Source organism: Neopelma chrysocephalum, unplaced genomic scaffold (assembly GCF_003984885.1).
Source record: "Neopelma chrysocephalum unplaced genomic scaffold, ASM398488v2 Primary Assembly neopelma1_42, whole genome shotgun sequence".
Classification (NCBI taxonomy): domain Eukaryota; kingdom Metazoa; phylum Chordata; class Aves; order Passeriformes; family Pipridae; genus Neopelma; species Neopelma chrysocephalum.
Window position 1 is genome coordinate 1365526 of NW_020897700.1, and position 19147 is coordinate 1384672.

Here is a 19147-nt window from a genome sequence, read left to right on the forward strand (position 1 = left end):
CATAACTTGCTATAGAATTTAAAATGAAACTGTGTAAACTTTACTACTAAGAAAAAGTCAGATATATTTAAAATACCATCTACATTTTTAAAAACTGCTTTCTGTCAGTGAGCAATGTGGCAGATTTTGCAATAGAAGTTTCACTGGTTGAACATGAAAATGGAAGTTATTATTTGTGGCTCTTATTGTTGAGAAAATACAACTATTTTGATGAAATTACCGCATTTTTGAAAAGTTGATCTTTGAAAACTAAGAGGTAGCAACACAAAATTCTCTTCAGCAACATACTACAAAAAAAGTTTCAAATAACCACCTTAATATTCTTCGAAGTACAGACTTTCTAGGTATCTGCTACATCTATAAATTGTGTCAGTGGATCAGCACACAAATAAGTGTCTTCTGCCCAAACGACATCCCAAACTTGATAATGTACACTTGTATGAAATAAATTGCTGTTTATTGATTCTGCTACTGTCTGGGTGCATTCCTCCCATTGTGGGGTTCCATTTCCGAAGGCTTGAGGTGGATAGGGAAGGGGTTACTCCAGCTTCAGGGGTTTCTTCAGGGTCCTGGATGCATGGAGGGGTTAGGTGCTCACCCCTCCCCCCACCCACGAGGTCCCATGGCAGCCGGAGAGAGACAGCACACGGGACTTGGAGAGGAGGCGAGAGAGAGAGTTTATTGTAGGGTAGAGGTTTATATAGCTCTTGGGAGGGTCAAAGGTAAGGGGTTACCATGTAAGGTAAGAGGTCTTACAAAACACCAATCAGGTAGGGAACAGCCAAATAAGGAAGGGGTTAACAAGGTCCAATGAGAAGACTTCTTGATATCTTCTCAGGACATTCCTGAGACAGAGATAAGAACTGGCCGTGGGAGATTTTGGGAAGAAGAAACATGAGTTAGCAAAGAGACCACAAAAAAGCCATTTTAAAACATGCTTAAACCACAGTTTTCCCATATAATGCAGGTTTACTGCTACACTACTGTAAATAAAAGTAGTTTTCAGTCCTTTCATCCTAAATGATAAAAACAGCATGGCAACAATAAAAATCAGTTACCAAAAAGTAAAGCCTCTTTTCTCTACAAAAGCCTTTTAGCAACATATGCATATCATAGGAAAGCTAAAGCAGTATGTATCACACAATCCATGAAGCATTTAAATACATAAGGCCATATTCTCCTATGAAGCACCTAGATCTAGAAGAAAGGAAAAAGTGGAGTCAATACAAATATGCCTATAAATAAAAGAAATAGACAGGACAAATTTATTCCTTACACTCACAATTAAAAAATAGCATGCTCCTGAACAGGCTACTGGACAACCTGCAGTAACTCTCTTCAGATTTCTAGAAAAGCTAAGCAATTATCAATTCCAACCTGATTTTTTAGCTTGAATTTCATACCACTTACACAAGGTCTTTTTCTGTTATCTGATCCATTATCAAATTTGTTGTGTATGGAAATTCAAGACCATGATCAAGCTGTATCTGTTAGAGATTGCAGTCCTTTCACTGTAAGATGCATTTTTCCGTCTCTCATCTTTGCAATTCTTTATCCAATTCTCCACATTTCTTCTGATCTTTCTTCAATTGCTGACACTGAACATGTACACCTGACTAAACGTACCAGTACCAAATAAAAGGGAAACAACACATTTTACAGTTACACATTTTCAAAAATGTTTTCTGACCCACGAAACTTCTATCCTAGTTATATCCGTATTTAGGTTTCCCATTCATGAAGCCTATTAAAGTTCTTTTCATAGAAGCCTTTCTACAAGAGAGCTTCTTGTCCTCCTTCTCCTGAGACCAGTACTCTGAAGTCCAATTCCTTGTATGAATGTATTATTTTAAACTTTGCTTATACGAAAACCTACAGCACAACAAAATACAGTGGAAGAAACTCAAGAAGGGTCATCAGTTTTGAAACTACAAAGCAAGTAGGTCATAAATACTTTGCCTTTTTTATATATACAAAACATGCCTAGTATAGACATACATGATGAGAACCACACATTAGTATTTATGTCAGCATTACGGATAATTTGCTCTCTACATATGGAAAAATGGTTTAACAAATAGTTGAAAGCATAAGATTTTCTGGTGTACTCCTCTCTAGTGTTATGGCTTCTAACTTTTGTAACTACAATCCAAACTCCATCTGGTTTCAGAAAAATTTAGAGTAGGATTTACCTGCAAATATCTTTTTCACAGTCTACATAGGTCAGCTCCTCTCCAGCCCTTTCTGAAAACATGTGCCCCTTTCTGAAAACATTAAGTGAAATGCCATCAACTAAGATACAAAAACAAAGCTAAAAATCCACACTTTACTCTGAATAAAGATCCAGTGCTTTTTCCATAACTTCTGAGCACTGAACAGGATGCCTACAGAGGTTGTGATGTCTCCATCCTTAGGAAACAATCAAAAGTTATCTGGACACAGTCCTGCACAGCCTGCTCTAGATGACCCTGCTTGAGCAGCAAAGTTGGGCAAGATGACCCTCAGAGTTCACTTCCAACCTTGACTATTCTGTGGTTCTACACTGGTTTTGTTTTTAAGGTGATTTTCCCCAGCATCTAGAAAGATTGATTTTAGTGACTAATAAAACAAGAAAAAAATTACTGCAATTATTCACACACAAAAGCAGGTCTTTATTTACCATATTTACAATATAAATATATTAATGCTACAAATACTCTCTCATGCTATTATCATGGCACTTCAGATAAGGTAACACAGTATGCAAGTAAGATGCCTTAGTTTTACTAGGCACCTGCGTGGTCACTGTCAAAGTTTAACCAAAACAAATATGGCACACGTCATAAGTGATTCTTTTCCAAAGGTCTATAAATCTTCAGTACTAAAAGCAACTGTACATTGGATTTTCATATTTTTGATCAAACAGATACAAGATTTTACTACTTTTATCAAAGGATTAGTAGTTTATTTGGTCACAAGTCATAACAGCCTTCTCACTTTAGTATTTTACAGCACCAACAACTTTTTGCTTTGCAGAGAATACATTTTTTTCCCCCCAAATCAACTGGGGAGCCATCACCAGCAGATACTGTTGATAATCTGAATTCCATCATTTCAGTTGTAGGACAACCTTCAAAAATGAGAAAAGGAACAAAATTAAAGTTGGATAAGACCAAAACTTAACCAGTCTGTGAAATGCAGCTTTTTGCTTTCTGTTTCAGTGTAATATGCAATTGAACAACCATGTCTTCGCTCTGAAAAGCACACCATCCCTCTCTCAGCTCTCTTTTACAACCTCACACAACTAGCACTTCCAATAACTTTCTTTACCCTTTACTGCACGCAATCCATTCCTCAGCTGCCTGTAGTCACGAAGTAGAATAGCAATGTCCAGGTCCAGTGAGATTCCTTCTGCACAAAGCAGAGATCAGGGACCATTTCTGAAGTGGATTCCTCCTTCTGTGCATATAAAACTAAGTAAGGAGATGATAACATCCCATACCTTGTGGGGATTTAAATCTGTCATGGAAAAATCCTTGTTTGCATAGTGCAGAGCTCATGACAAGCTACTATGTAGTTTAGCAGGAAAGCAAATGCAGAAGAAAGCAAGCTTTGAAAGCTGTTAAGCTGCTCTAATTTCATTAGAACACTATTTTCTTCAAATCCTCATTTTCCTTAGTCTTTCCTATTAAGAAATCTGAGATTCTCCAGTGTCACAGATCAGTTCAAGTGAAATCTTATTGTTTCACTTGAAATTTTCTTCTTGGGTTACTGTATTGGAATCTTTGTAACTTTCTTCCTGATTTACTATGTCATAGAAATTAAAGGACTCACTATGAACCAAAAAATTGTCCCATATGCACACCCAGACACCGACAATTTAAGAAGCTGAGGGAACACTAGAATTCTTGCTAATCTTTCAGAACAGGAAAGGGGTGATGGTATTAAACTAAAAGAAAGTAGATTTAGACTAGATATTAGGAAGAAATTTTTTACAATGGAGGTGGTGAAACACTGGAACAGGTTGCCCAGAGAGGTGGTGGATGCCCCAGCCCTGCATCTAGTCGACAATGTCCCTGTTCACTGCAGGGAGGTCAGACAAGACAACCTTTATAGGTCCCTTCCAACCCAAACTATTCTACGCTTCTGTGAATTTTGCTTAAAATAAACTCAGTACATGAGAAGTCGGGAACAAACAATTATATCAGTAAAAGCTACCTTATTAGCAGCTTCCAGTGCATTTATTAGGTTCTGCAACTCTTCCTTGTTCATCTCTATAGAAATCGGCTTAATTTCACCATTTTCTCTCACATCCAAATCAAGATTGAGGAGTGGCATTTGCAGCATGGAGATCTTATCACTGGAGAGAGCAAGCTATGCAGATTGACAAAACAACAATAAAGTGTAAAGTGGAGCCAGTAAGTTTTTAGTCTTTCATAATAACACATCTGCACTTTAAATTCAATTTGTGGTACCAGAACAAATATCAACATAACAAAATTAACTTCTCACAAGTCATCTCTGCAGTTTGGATTTTTTTTTCTCCTCCCTGTTATTGGGATTTTTGTTTGTTTGTTAATACCAACAATATATTGAAATAATAAAAAACCCTCTTCACAGCAGTACACTTCTCAAAAACAATTTGTTAAAATTACTAGGCTGACACATTTTGATAGTATAGGTAAAAAGAAAGGATACATTTCATCATGGCTCTTTAATGAAGTATATGAATTCTGAAATCACCGTACTCAAATTGTTTTGGTTTTCAACAAGAAGGGTCAATACAGAATGGGGCAGTTAGGAGAAAGAGGGCACTTTCATGCATTTTTCAACACTCTCTACAGCTGATTAAACACTGTTTGTCAGAGATCCTATTTGACAAACACTGATGAAGAGGACTATATACCAATTGTGCTTTTTTTTTTCTATTATACTCACTCTAGCATAGATAAGGCTTTTAAAATGTATTAAAATCAAAGATCAGTTGATAATACTAAAGGTCTATATATAATAGATCCTATCTTATAGTATATATATACACTATATATACTGTAAGATAGTATAAGATACTATCTTATCTATTTAGAAAACAGAATGTGATACAGCAGAGAAGACACAATGTCTTCGGTAGAGTTCAATCATGGCAAGCAAAAAAAAATCATAATCAGCTCAAGGGGGGGGGAAAAAGTGGTTTTAAGAAAAATAAATATAGTAGTTCAGACATGTACCAGAAATTTGCATCACAAAATAGAACGAAACTCAAAAAATCCTTCAGAAGAAAAAATTAAAACGAGTCACAAAAAAACCCCAAGAGTTCACATAAGTCCAGTTTGTATTTCTGTCAGCAGTAAATGCAGTTAGCAAGAGATCAACCCCAGTAACAGTTCATCCAAAGCATGTTATGATGCCATATTGGCTCCTGCAAAAACTTGTCTGTTTTGGGCATTACTCTTTGATTTCCAAGGCTGTTTGCTGCCGAAACTATTTAACACTCTTGTTAACACGGAAAACTATTTAACAGCTCTACAACTCCGTTTAACAGTTCTCATGGACTAACTAAAAATATAAACAGTATAAGTATTTTTTTTAAAGTATTTGATAGAGCTTAATTTAAACCAGCTGTCTTCATAACCTCAAAGCACCATCCTGCTTTAGGCAACACCGTTATCACTGGTTTATCACAAAGACAGTAAGTCTAAACATAAATTATTTCAAACTAATTATTGTTAATTGCAAAAACTAAAATTTTTTTAAAAGCCAGAAAAAATCATCCTGAATCAGTCAGCTAATCTTAAAATGGAATAAATATTTCTTCTTCCTTCGAGTAAAAATATACTTTATTCGGGCCCCAAAATCATAAAAGCATACAAAACTTTCAGGTGTTCCTGAATGGCACTTAATGTGTCCCTTCAGGAAAGAGAGAGATATTGCAGCTTTAAAAGAAAGGAGGGCAAAACCAAAATAAAGCAAACTAAAAAAAAAATTACTTTTGCAGTTTATACAAATTTCTGGCAAGTCTTTGATGTGTTATCACTAATGAGCTTTTCTCACACTTATAGAAATTGAACCATGCTCCCCAGGGGGCAGGCCTAGGGGGACTATATCAATAGTTACTTCTGTGTTGTAGAACATTTTTTTCAAACAACATTAAGGCAACTCTCACCTTTAACTGCCAGTCAAAATCCTGCAGCTGGGCAGAAGAGATTCCATTTACGCTTTCCACTAGGGCATTCCTGATTTCTTCCTTTCTACCCTTCAGACATTTTGTGATTGCTTCTTGGTAGTCTGAATTTAACTCACTTATCTGCTGAGCAGCCTACAAAAATAATAAAAACCGTGATTACTTAAACTATGAACCACAGAAATAACATGTATCACCTGCAATAGCTGTGCTCTAGATATCCAAGTTGATAGCTATTATACTGGACTGCATAGCCCCATCTTTCTTACACTGCCTTTAGTGGCTGCTCTCTGTGTTTGATAGTTAAGAGTCAGTGCTTTACCACGGCAAGATATAAAGAAAAAATAATGTCCTTGTCACTTAAATTAAAAGACGACAGAGAATGGAGGCCTTCTTAGATGCTACCCTACAATCAAAACAAAATCACACATACAAATAACTCAGGTTTCACTCGAAAAGTTTCTCAACATCAGAGTGCAGGCCAAATACATTAGCTCAGCTGTAACAGACATACCGATGTACAGACTTCCCGTGGCTACCCACGTGTTTTCGACCTGGCTACTAGCAGGTAGTCAAATGTGAGGCATACGCAAAAAGTAAGAATTAAGATTTCTAATAATGGAACAAGTTTTTGCAGAGTTTGTACATACTGGAATACACTGAATTATAGTCCCTGCACCACATGCTCCTCCATTCACTGTCAGATTTAAAAAAACAAATTATTTACATACAGCCAACATTTTAAACTACTTTAATGCAGTACTAATGAACAAAGAAAGCCAAATGACTGCAAATTGGTTTTGTTGTTAGAAAACAGTATTATTTACAGGTATATATTTTAAGTTAAACAGATTTAATTTGATGGTCCTCAAAATACGAATTTGAGTGATTAAACCAGTATTTTAACAAATATCCAAAAATCAGCATCAATGTCACTTTTTGTTTTAAAAGTCTTAGCAGTGTATCTCTAAATGCTGCTTGTCTTCTGCTTAATCCACTACTATTCAAATACTACACTATAAAAATATTTTAGGACTAAACGGACTGCAAAACTAATCACTCCCGTATGATCTCTCAAAGTCAAAAGCCAATCAGTGATGAGCCCTTACCTCTTCATCAGGTATGTTTTTGCCAACTGCAGTTTTGAAATATGCCATTGTTTCTTCTAAAACCTCCATCCACTCTGACAAGCTCCAAATGGTGCCATAATCCTGGTATCGAGGATATGCACGGCCACATATGCCATCAACTACTTTATGAAGGAACTGAAACAATGTGACACATAACTTGAGAATATAATTCTATCACAGTTAATCCACCAGCTATGAGACTGATCAAGCAATTCAGTTATCACCCTTCCATCCACTGGGTACTCCCTCAGTGCTTCCTGAATGCAGCATTCTAAAAAGTCTTTAAGAGGTAGTCCCTGAATACGAACTGTCCCCCCTTCTGCCCTAAAGCCAATTCACGAAGTTCGGCCACAGAAATCACAGCATGATTCAGATTCACCCTGAATGTGGATTTAACTGGTGTGCACAACTACACAGCACCGATGAACAGCGGAGCTGCCACGCCAAAGCCACCTCAGTCACCTCTGCACTGTGATGGCCAGGTTGCACAGCACAGCTCTAAGTGCTGATTTCCAAGCCTGCGGGCATCTCTGGTCTCCCAAACCACCGTCCTCCAGCACCGCGGCCTGGCGGGAGGGGGCGGTCCCACTCCGCAGCTCGGCGCCGCCGGCAGGCCCGGCCTCGCTCACAGGTGCCGGGGAGCGGCACTTCGGCTTTTCCGCGGCACACACCGCCCTCCCCGCCCAGGGCCGCGGAGAGCCCACCTCGGGGGTCCGTCCCGCCGGGAGCTTCTCCAGCAGCTGCAGCATCTCCAAACCCTCCCCGCCGGCCACGTGACCGTCATGGCGGCGGTACGCATGCGCACAGGCAAACACCCGCACTCGTCACCGGTTCGAGTCCCGGTCCCGGCAGTGCCCGGCGCGATTGGAATCGGAAGGGGTGCTCTGTGTGCGACTCTCCGTCAGACCCCGAGCACCGAGACCCCCCCGATTTTACGAGCTCTTATATGCAATAACACTTTAACTATTTTTGCATTCTGCCTGTTTGCTTTTTGACTCTTAACAGATTAACTTTCCAACTTGTGGCGCGAGAGGAAGCTCAAGGCTTGAGACAGGCACTACATCATCTGTGATACTAAATTAAATTGAGGAAGTTAAGAGAAACACTAACTACAGAAGTTCGTGCTGCCGTAGTGTTTTCCATAAACAGCTCACTTTTTTACGCTTTGCCAAAGTGGGAGTTCAGTGCGAACCAGACCATGGAGGAGGTTTATGGAACAGGTTTTAGCATTAGCAATGACCTTTCCGTGCCTTGAATTGATTGAATGTGAATGTAAAGAAGCAAAATTGCCCCGAGCACTTGTACGAGAAAACCTGTAAGAATTCAAATCCCAATGAAGATAGAAAACTGCACAGAGACTTATACCTGCAGGCAGACCTTATTTTGCTGAAATCACTGGGCTAATTTACAGTCAAACAACTGGGCTGTAAGAATACAAAAGCAGCTACAAGTCTGTACTGGTGGATATAAGGCCTGTGGAAACAACCCAGGCTGGTTAAGTCAGTTTGCAGCACCTTCTCCAAGCATCTGGCCTTGTAGGAACAATGTGGTGCATGGGAGTTTTGGAGAAGAAACAGAGGGGGAAGAACTGATTTCAACTCAGTCTCCCTCAGGGTTTGCTACTGCTAGTACATTAATAATAATAATGGCCCATCTTCGCGAACGAAGATTTGGGGAAAGACTGCTAGTACATTAGACTTTTAGAAAAGGCTTCTTGACAATTTATTGAATTTTATTATGGAGAAATTACACGAAGCTGCTGTTAATTTCAGGAATAGATGAACTTCCAAATAAAAAATTAATTTTCAATAATAATTTCCTTTATTCCCTTGGAATACGCTTTGTTAGATAACTGTAAACCTATCCAGTTTCTTTTGACTGTACTATGTTGCACACTACAAAATAGAGCACCAGGGGGAGCGTCTGCTCCAAACAAAACAGACCCAGAGACAACAGGAGAAATACGAAGGTGATCCAGACTTGGAAATAAATAAATTACAGAGAAGAAGGAGAAAGATAGTGAGCATCCCACTCAGTTGAAAGGGATTAAACAAGTGAAAAATGCAAGAGAGCAGAGATGTAAAGCATGAAAACAAGAACAGATATAGGAGGATAGGAGAATACCATCCCATATGACACTATCCCAGTGAACACTTTCAGAGAAGCTAATTTTTTGCAGGTCTGAAGAATAAAGAGTTTCACTTTTCATGGATATGTAGTTTAAAAATAATATTTTGAGTTCAGCCTACTGGCCTATGAGGAGCAAAGGGGGATGGTGCAAGGAAACCACAGTTGGTTTAGCTAAATCCATGGTTCAGAGCCCATGTTCAACTACAAAGAAGTAGGAGATATAAAGCTGGCCTTTGGCAGTTTGGAATTTGTTTGGACCTGCATTACTTGGATCTGCCATCAGGTCTTAACCCTTAAAAATACCTGCTTTTCATGCTTCTGTACCACAGCAGCAACAACCCACCCCACCCCACCCCTTTGAAGTTAAGCTCTCAAATAACCACAAAATCAGAGACAGGGAGGGAAACTTGTAGAACAGTGAGCAGACAGACAAGAGACTTCAGGGCAGCAAGGAAAGAAGAATTTTATGAGAGAGAAATGCAGAGTGAACTTTGCATTATTTTATCCACATTGCTGATAACTTATAGAGCTTTATTTGCTTTAACAGATAACCCACAACCTGCAGTAACTAAACCTATTTTAAAATGAATCCTTTTGTAGCCCTTGGTTTTGGAAGAATGGCATTAAAACATTGGGAAATAACTTAATCAGAGGTTCTTAATATTATAGTAGCATAAAGGTGTATTACATTGCTCTAAATATATCCAGTTGGGGAGAGCATCCGAGCACCAGTATAACTGTCCCACAAGGAACTATTAAATAGGTATGTCAATAGAAATAAATACATAACTGTGTATTTTACCAAAACAACAGGGACAGTAAATGTGTTTTTAAATGCAGTGGAAACATGAGGTTGCAGTTCAGATTATGATGAGCTAAATGTAGGAAAAGGGAGGTTCCACTGGTCCCCTTGCCCCTGTTGCCAGCTGTGCTTCCTCTCCCTGACCCTTATGCCAGCACAGGATGAAACTGCAATTTGTTTGAAAACAAATTGTTATTTTTGCACTGGTTTATGTTTTTCATGGGTTAGATTTCAGCCAGGTTGAGACAGAGCACTGCTTCTTACAGAAGAAACAGACCTCTGTCTCTTTTCCCTCTTTGGTACTGAGGGGGAAGACAGAACTACCCTTTCTGGCAGCCCATACTTAGATCAGATGAAACTGGTCCTGAAACTACAGCCTGACAAATTCATATCAATCAGTGAACCCCTTTAATTATTAAACCAGGAATCTTGAACGGTTTTGTAGAAGCTTACATATAAACATGCTCATAGTGATATGCTACAGCTGAAGGAGATTGAAAATGATGTTTCTAATATTTACACTCTGACCAGCCAGTGAAGTTCATAGTAAGTGAAGCTGGATGAACAACGTGACACTGATGCGTAGAACATACTTTATCAGCTATTCGCTCTTCATAATCCATAGTCATGACTCCTCCTGAGTGACAAATCAGTTTCTTAAATAATTTTACTTGTAAATTTTAAACACACAAAAGCATGAGATGTTTTGGTTCTCCTCCACCCTCTTCCCACTCTGTAAATATAATGCTCATGTATGTATTCTTTGAGACATGAAGAGTACAGTATGTCATACATAATGGATACAGTCTATGTCCACAGCTTTACACTTGTCTATCTTCTCTACCTGTTCCCAGTAAGGAGATGTAACAAAAGGAACTTCCTTAAATGTTCTTGATTTCACTTCTTACTCTAATATTTCAAAATTCTCTTGTTGGTTTCTGCAGCAGTTCTGTCCTTCTGGCAGATTGCACTGAAGAACTAGCAATACCTCTGAGGGAGATTCTTCTGGTTCACCTTTGAGACACACAATTTATATACCAGACTCTGTATTGCCTTTCACAGACAAAAACACACTGAAGAGATCATTCAAAAGATCTCTCTGCTACATGGTAAGATTTTTAGAGAGGAACTCCTATTGCTGGAGACACTCCAAAAATACTTAAAGTACCAGATAGGGAAAAATCTCATACATATTACTCAAAATCAAACAAATTAATATCATAAGTTTGTAAAATATCTGAACTATATACATCTCTGACACCTGCCTGGCTGAGGTAGTGGAAAAGACAGAACCTGGTATCACACCCAATATTCTGCAGGACAGAGGCAGAGAAATAGCTCAGACCAGAAGAGTGACCTTCTGTATAGTCCAAGGAGCCTGTAGTTGGCTTGAGCGATATGTCCGCTAAAGCAACAGCTCATAACTCAAGACAAACTGGAGTCAATAACTGGGACTCTGCTCACTAGTAACACTGGTCACCATCTTTTGTAAACAGCTGGACAGGCACAGACTTATTCTGCCTTTCCTCCCCTGTCCCCGATGCACTTCTTTGCATAAACTTTGATGGGAGAGGGAGGAGTCTTCATCTTCCATCCTACAAGAGTATCTATGAATACTTTCCTAACTCTCCTTTCCTACAATTCAGGCCCATTATTTCTTACACTGTGCTCAGGGAACATGCAGAGAGTTTATTTTTATCTGCTCTATTGCTATCATCTTATAAGGAAAAATCTATTGTCACCATTTCTATTCCTCTATGTCCCTTTCTTCATGCTTAAGAATTTTAAGTGAACTGAATACCAGGTATGTGTCAGGACTGGAATTTTACCCACAACGTGTAGGTCTAATGATTGTAGTGTCTGGAATGCAAAATGATGATGACAACAACAGAAAATTAGTAATGCCATTTAGGGCAGATGCAGTAAAACCATAAGCCAAATATTCCCTCCCTTCTCTAAGCCTAACCTTAAGATTTCAGTATCAATAATGAATGGTAAGAGTGTGTTGGTGCTTTTCAATAATCTCTGGACATCATAAAACAGAAAATAAAATGCCCTGTAGGTAAATTAGCCCTATTAGTAAACAACAATTAGTAGATGCTGGACTATGCTGCATAGCAAGTTGTACCAACACATCGTAATAGCAGCAGAGAGAATGTATTCCTAAAGTAATAAACACCCTACTAGGTACATCTCCCCTCATCTACACAAGGAGTTCATAGACTGTATTTATTATATAACTCTGAGTTGAGAGCTACTATGGTAGCTACTATAGATTTAATTTTTATTGCAGCAATTTTAAAACAGTGAAAGTTGGTGAAACTTATACTGGCAATATTCTGTTTTTGCTGAGAGAGGTTGTTTCAATCAAGGCATATAAAGAGAAGGTAATTTTGACAGACTAAGAAAAAGCAGTTTGTTTATACAGCTACATCCATAGTAAGAGTGCTTTCGCCAGTACAGCCCAGCGGTGCTTTTTTGACTCAATCCCTTCCAGGGTAAAAGGAGCCAACTTGCTCCCAAGTCAAATGGCCTTTCTCAGTCTTGTCAGTCTGTGTCCAGTTTGGCAGCACATTGTGCTGGCCAGATTGTCTGGACTTCTTTGGGGTCTCTAAATAATATATTAAGGGGCAGCTTTTCACATCTCTACTTCCTACTTCTGCTTTTGTCTTTTGCATAAGAGAAATAATTAATAGACTTCACCAAAACAAATCAAAACAAATGATTTGAAAGTAACATCATCTCACAAAGCTAACTAAGTATTCAAGTATTAATGTGAAAAGTGGATTTTGGGAAGCAGTTGTAAGAGTCCTGGACAACTTCCTTATAGTTACCAACTTTTCAAACCTTGCTAACTGTCACACTGTCACTGCAGTTGCATAATCGCCTTGACTCATGTCTTTCATGACTCCTGGGGCAAATTCTGCTTTGAATCATATTACTGTATTTTCTCTTCTTTTTTTTTCCCCCAGCATGAGAGTGTCTCAAATTAGCAAAGATACAAAAAGAAGAGAGGCACTTTTTTGCACCGGCAAACAATTTTCTTGTGGCTTAGTCACTGATGACACTGGTGACAATAGAATTTTGATTAGTATTTTGCTCACACCAGGTTTGCAATGGTTTGATGTTACAGCATCAGTAGAAATATTTTTTATTTTCAGTGAAGTAGCTGACATTTGCAGTTATTTAGAGTTACTCTGGAGCAAAGTCTGGAGGAGAGCTCTCTAGAAAATTTCTTTGCATTGTGAAGACGTGGTCTACTTGTTCTTCCAGAAGATACAGTAAAGAATGTAGTAGGAAACTTTCATTTCATAGTTTTGAGAATATTTTTTGAGAAATACTGAGTGACTTAAAATAGAAAATTTACAATTATGTTTACTTTCCTAGTTTTCCTTCTACCTATATGAGGAAAATAAGGAGAAAATATAAATTGTTCACTTGAAGACAGGACATGTTTTTTCCATATGTTATTTGAAATGCATTACATGACATAAAATCCTAGCAAAGAGCAGTTGTTTTAATATTGTCACATATAGTGCTAGTTAAAAGCAAACCCTAGGCTTTCTTCTAAGTTTGAACTTGACATACAATACCTTTAAAAGTATAAATCTCTCTTATCTTTACCAGGGGTATGGCTTTTCATTAATTAATCTTGGATCTGTGATGTACTGGGCTAACCAAGTGGATCAGAAACACACGTGGTAACATTTCTTCCAAGTTAACTAAAGGCATACTTGTACTTTGGCTTGGTCTTGGTCTATCTTGGTTTACACTTTATCTCAGTTTACACTGGCTCTAGAAGGTGAGATGGTCAGACGTAATGCCTGCTGGGACAAAGTTTCACCTTCAAAATTGTTTAAATATATATGAGCCATAAAAATGAGCTTTTATCAGTGTGGTGTCTTGTGGACACTTTTGATCTGATTCTAGGTTTCCTAAAATTAAATTAACCATCTTATGGTAAACCAGCCTTGAATTCTCCCTTTTGGAAAATACCTGAGAGAATCAAAAGTCTAAATGATATCTTCATATCTATCTGCTGGATTATTTTTATTTGTTCAAGAAATGGATACAGTAGTTGTGACATAAGTAACTATGTTAGAATATTGACAAAATTTGATTGGCAGCCAGCAGTATTTGAGTTAGAAAAGCTGTAAACAACAGTTAATGGGGAAAAAAAAAACACAACAAAAACAATGAAAAATATTATAGCCCAGTAAATAACTTTCTACAGGCAGAGAAAGAAAAAAGGCAATATTTACTAAATCGTTCATTTGATATCACTGACTCAGGTCATTTCATTAGCTGATAGAGTGGTTTGATAAAAAGAAGATGTACAATTAAGATTATTTTGTGGACCAAATAAAAACAACACATCAACTTGCTTACATATACAATGAAAAGGAAGGCATATAAGTACATAAGTGCATATCAAAAGTGTTTTGACGCACAATGAATCTGTAACAGTGTAAACAAGCTAATGGGAAGTTTACAGCTGTAGATAAGGTTGAAGATTAGCCATGGGAAATTGCCACATCAAAATAAACAGAAAAAGAAAGGATAAAGCAATTGATCCAAGTGCATCAAAGCTCCTGTGTGTGCAATTCCACTTAGCTAGAACTACTTTCCAACCATACACACTTTCCCATCAGTCCGGAAGTAGCAGCATTAGATGGTGTTCCCTTTCTTTAGGGTTACTTTTGTGTCTTCTCATTTTAGTTCATGAGTAGTGACCCAGGATTGTTAGCAGCTGGAGTCTCACTGTAGATTATCAGTTCAGCTTCCCTAGTGGATAAAGTAAAAATGCCAAGATAAGAAGTAAATTCCTGCTGCACTAGGAGCTGCAGTAAGATCACAGTGTCTCATTTAAGATGATTTTCTGCTTGTCCTGGTAATTCAGAGTCTCTTAAAAGTGAAAGACTTTCAGATTGCTTGTTGAATTCCAGTTGATAATTACTTTCTGCAGATCAGCACCAGAATGAAAATCTCTAGAACAAAAAATCTCATCATCTTAGTGACTTTTCAGGATGGAAGTTCCTAACACACATGACAGCTAAACCACAGTGAGTGGTAATCAGGAAGTCCTACACCAAAAACAACTGCTACTGACTGCTAATAACTGCCCTCCGGAACTGGGATATAACACAAGTTTCCTGATTCCTGGCATTCTGCAGTGGCCTAAACACAATGGTATAAACCACAGGCAAAGCATGGGGACTGCACGAGTGAATATTTCAGTCAGTGACTCCCTTAAAACTTGTCTACACAAGCTGTGTCACAGCAATTTATCCAACTGTAACTAAGCTCTGAATGGATTTGTTAAACACCTTTGGCTGGACACTTTTATTCAAAACTTAGTTAGCCTTCATTCAGTTTTGATATAATTCATTCTTATCTGGTTTACTTTAGCAAAACAAAGATGGATTGATAAACACTAGGCACAAAAAGAATTATTTAATGGAAACAGTGGTCACTGCTAATATAATAGCTAATGGGTATAAGTTTGAGTTTAGAAGCTGGAAAATAATTCTTAACCCTTATAGCAACCATACTCTGGAATAGTTTTCTAGTACAGTAATATAAGCAAAATACTTAACTACTTTTAAGGTAAAGTTCAGTCAGTCTATGAACCAGATTACATGGCATGCTTGCAATAACAAGCATTTAATGACCCTGAAGGTGCCTTTCAGGAAAGTTCCCACAATAATATTTACATACCTAGTCTACCTCTCTCAAGATTTGCAAAATGTACATAATATACACAGAATATATCTCCCACTGTAAACACATTAAAACAAATGTTAGATATTTCAAACTCAGTATGTAGTTTCAGAATCACTAAAAAACACTTTCTCCCTTATTTCAGTTTTTTATTTGTAACATGGAAGTAGTAATACCTTCTTGTCTCACAGGAACCTATTAAGGAAAATTCATGACTATTTATAATATGCTCACTCCAGTGATAAACACAACCTCCTCACGATGAAATCACTAAATTAATACAGATTTAGATAGTGTATGGTAAATAAAGGTCTTAGCTACACACAGCCTAAACAAATAAACAGCTGTTTCCTTCATTGTGTATCTGTCCTCCTGTCAGGATTTCCTGACAGGGGTCCTGCCAGGAAATATATCTGAGAACCTTGAAGTATCTTGTAGTAAGAAATTACCTTAGTGATGTGCACAACAGACAGCTATAATTTGCACTGGCAACACTGGTTAGGGCTCTAAACACATACTTTAGCTAACGATCTGGTAAACAATAATTCAGTGTAATTTAAAATTCAAGGTTTTTTTGGCAAAATCTCTGGTGCAGTTAAATTATTTGGGTTTACTGCAGAGTTAAGGAGGAAAAACATGAAAAACAAATTACTGGGTAATAATCAATTCCCTTTCTGGCTATAAATTATTATTAATATGCTACCACATCTTCAATATTTAAACTAGAGTGTATATCATAGCATGTCACTATAGTCATATGTCATAGTATGTCACACTGTAAATACACACCGAATCTCTCAGGTACATCCATTGACTTGATATGAATGCACTTTGTACTTACTAAGCTGATCCAGGAGCATCCAGACTGCAGTAATGATAACCATCTATGTCTACAAACTCAAATCCCCACTGGCACTGCTATTTATGTGGATTTGGCACTGGAATCATCACTGGGTATGATTTATGGGTATGAGGAGAATTATACCCAGGTTCCTAGTATTTCATTAACTTGTGATGCTCTGGGAAACATTTGATAGCATGCTATGACAAATTTCCATCTTCCTTTCAGACCTTCATGGGAAAGTTTTCAGTCTGCCAACCTGTTAGGTTGACAGCTGCTGTGACGTAAGTTCCTCTCTTTCATGTGTCCCAAACAGTGCCAATATGAGCATAGCAGGATGAGCTGTTCATGCTTGTACTTGCCATGAACAGATAGGGGAGTTGAAGTACACAAAGAGCTCTCAAACTGCTCTGGAGTCATCAACAGCTCTCACAATGCCCATAGTTTCCCCTTGGCATATGGATGTTCAGGAGGAAAAAAAAAAAAGGATATATCTGTGTGGATGACAGTGTTATTACCTCCACATAGAAAAGTTGTCAGTGAGATTTCTCAATGAAGCATTACCTCTGGTGACTGTGTTCTTTGCAGTTACTCTTCCATAGGATACTTGGGAGAAGACAGTTTTAGTAACACTTCAGACATTCTGGATGGTTGCTTTGCATGCTTGGGATCAAGACCATTCATATTACTGGACAGTTGTACGAAAGGAAAAAAGTGAAAATATTTATATGTAATGGCCAAGTCAGGAGACAGCAATGCCTCTCATGCACCTGACCAGTTCTACCTCTCCAAACAGCTCATATGCTCTGCTTCAACATATCTAATTAGCTGCAATAAGGCAGCTGTGCTCTTTGTGGCAGCCAAACTAGCTCATTTATGGTTTGCTCAGGTATTTTTGCAGTGCACTGTTGTGCAGGCCTAATCGAGGCAATTGTTACTGCTGGGCAAACAAGGGAAACAAAATAATGCTTTTTGTAGTTGTAGGCTTACAGAATGGACTGACATGCATGAAAAAATATGAATGGGAAACGTGAGACTCTGCATATGAATTATTTACAGCTCCAATGTGATTACAGTAGAGGTGGCTATTTTGTTATGAGCTGTGTGATGTTCTCTTCTTTCTCAAACATCTCTGCAAGATGAAAGTTCCAATAAATCAATGTTAACCAATTAAACTACATTAAGTGGTTTTGGCACACCTACTATCACCTTGTGTCTTGCAGCAGCTTGCTCTGCCCTCCCCAGAGTTGCTTGCTCTTTCCTACAGCACCTGATCCAGCAAAGGTGGTGGATCCTGCAAGGAAACAAAACTCTGTATCTTTTCCTGCCAAGAAGAATAAACCTGCATAATTTCAAGACAGCAGTTATTGCCTTCCTTCATGTAGATGTATTTTTATTCCATCTGACATGCCAATGTGTTTTGAAATTCCTGCTGGCCACATGGGCACTTCAAAGAACAGATCATCAGCTGCTGTTCACTGAAACATATCCAAAACGTTTTCAGTGTCTGGTCAGGGGTGCAGGGCCTGCTAAAATGCAGGACAACAGAGGAAAACAACACCATGCACATGGGAAGGAGAGCACAGCCAACTACCACTGCTCAGCACAGCCCTCCCAACTCTCAGTTAGGAATTCATTGTTGACACTGGACAGGTACTCGTAATCCCAGTGTATTTCAATAGATCAAGGGATCTGCAGTTAACCTTTCCTGTTGGTTTGTTGCACAGTGCTGAAGCAGGAATCCTCTCTCTTCCTGCAAAAGGCCATGTGATTTCACTGTAAGAGGCAGCCTTCAGGAGTGCCCTGGTAGACAGTAAGAGCAAAAAGGACAGTGTGGGACTTCAAAAAGGACTATTGATGAAACAACTCACTGAGGTTCCTGATGGCAGTAATCTGTTTAAGACAATTTGGACAGTTTCTCAGTATCCAGAGGCTTACTTCCTAGAAAACAAGAGAGTGTTTGCTATCCTTGATTAGCCTAGTTGCTAGAAAACTTTATGTTTAGATGGGCCAAGCTGCCTTCAGACTGCCATGGCAAAAGATTAAGAATATCAATTTCCCTGACAAGCTGTCAAGAGCGTCAGGTTCTGTCACAGCCACACTCCTGCCACAGCCTCCATCTGCTGAGGCCTCAAGGGGAAAAAGAAAAAAAAAAACAAACCTTAAAACAATAACTAACCTCTGGATGGGTAAGCGCCACGGACCCTACGGCAACAAGCAAAGCTTCCCCGCCCTCAAGCGGAGCAATAGGGCGTACTAAGGAGCCGCTTTGGTAAGGGTGCCCCGCCTCAGTCACTCCCTGGGGGAGAAAGAGCAGAGCCGGGAAGAGGCGAAAAGGCGGGATCGGCGAGGGAGGGAGGAGG

General features: G+C 38.6%; 1 protein-coding gene across 2 annotated transcripts; it reads right to left on the reverse strand.

Moving 5' to 3' along the window:
* Positions 1-2627: 2627 nt before the first annotated feature.
* COMMD8 (COMM domain containing 8) lies at positions 2628-8089 on the reverse strand. 2 transcript variants are annotated; one of them, XM_027676319.1, is made up of 6 exons: positions 7995-8089; positions 7270-7425; positions 6143-6295; positions 4198-4353; positions 3310-3390; positions 2628-3109 (listed from the first exon to the last, which is right to left on the reverse strand). In XM_027676319.1, the coding sequence occupies exons 1-5, from the start codon at positions 8037-8039 to the stop codon at positions 3334-3336; spliced, it is 567 nt and encodes a 188-aa protein (XP_027532120.1). In that variant the 5' UTR covers positions 8040-8089; the 3' UTR covers positions 2628-3109; positions 3310-3333. The 2 variants fall into 2 exon arrangements, with proteins under 2 accessions (XP_027532120.1, XP_027532121.1); XM_027676320.1 differs by lacking the exon at positions 3310-3390 and having other exon boundaries at positions 3032-3109.
* Positions 8090-19147: the final 11058 nt, after the last annotated feature.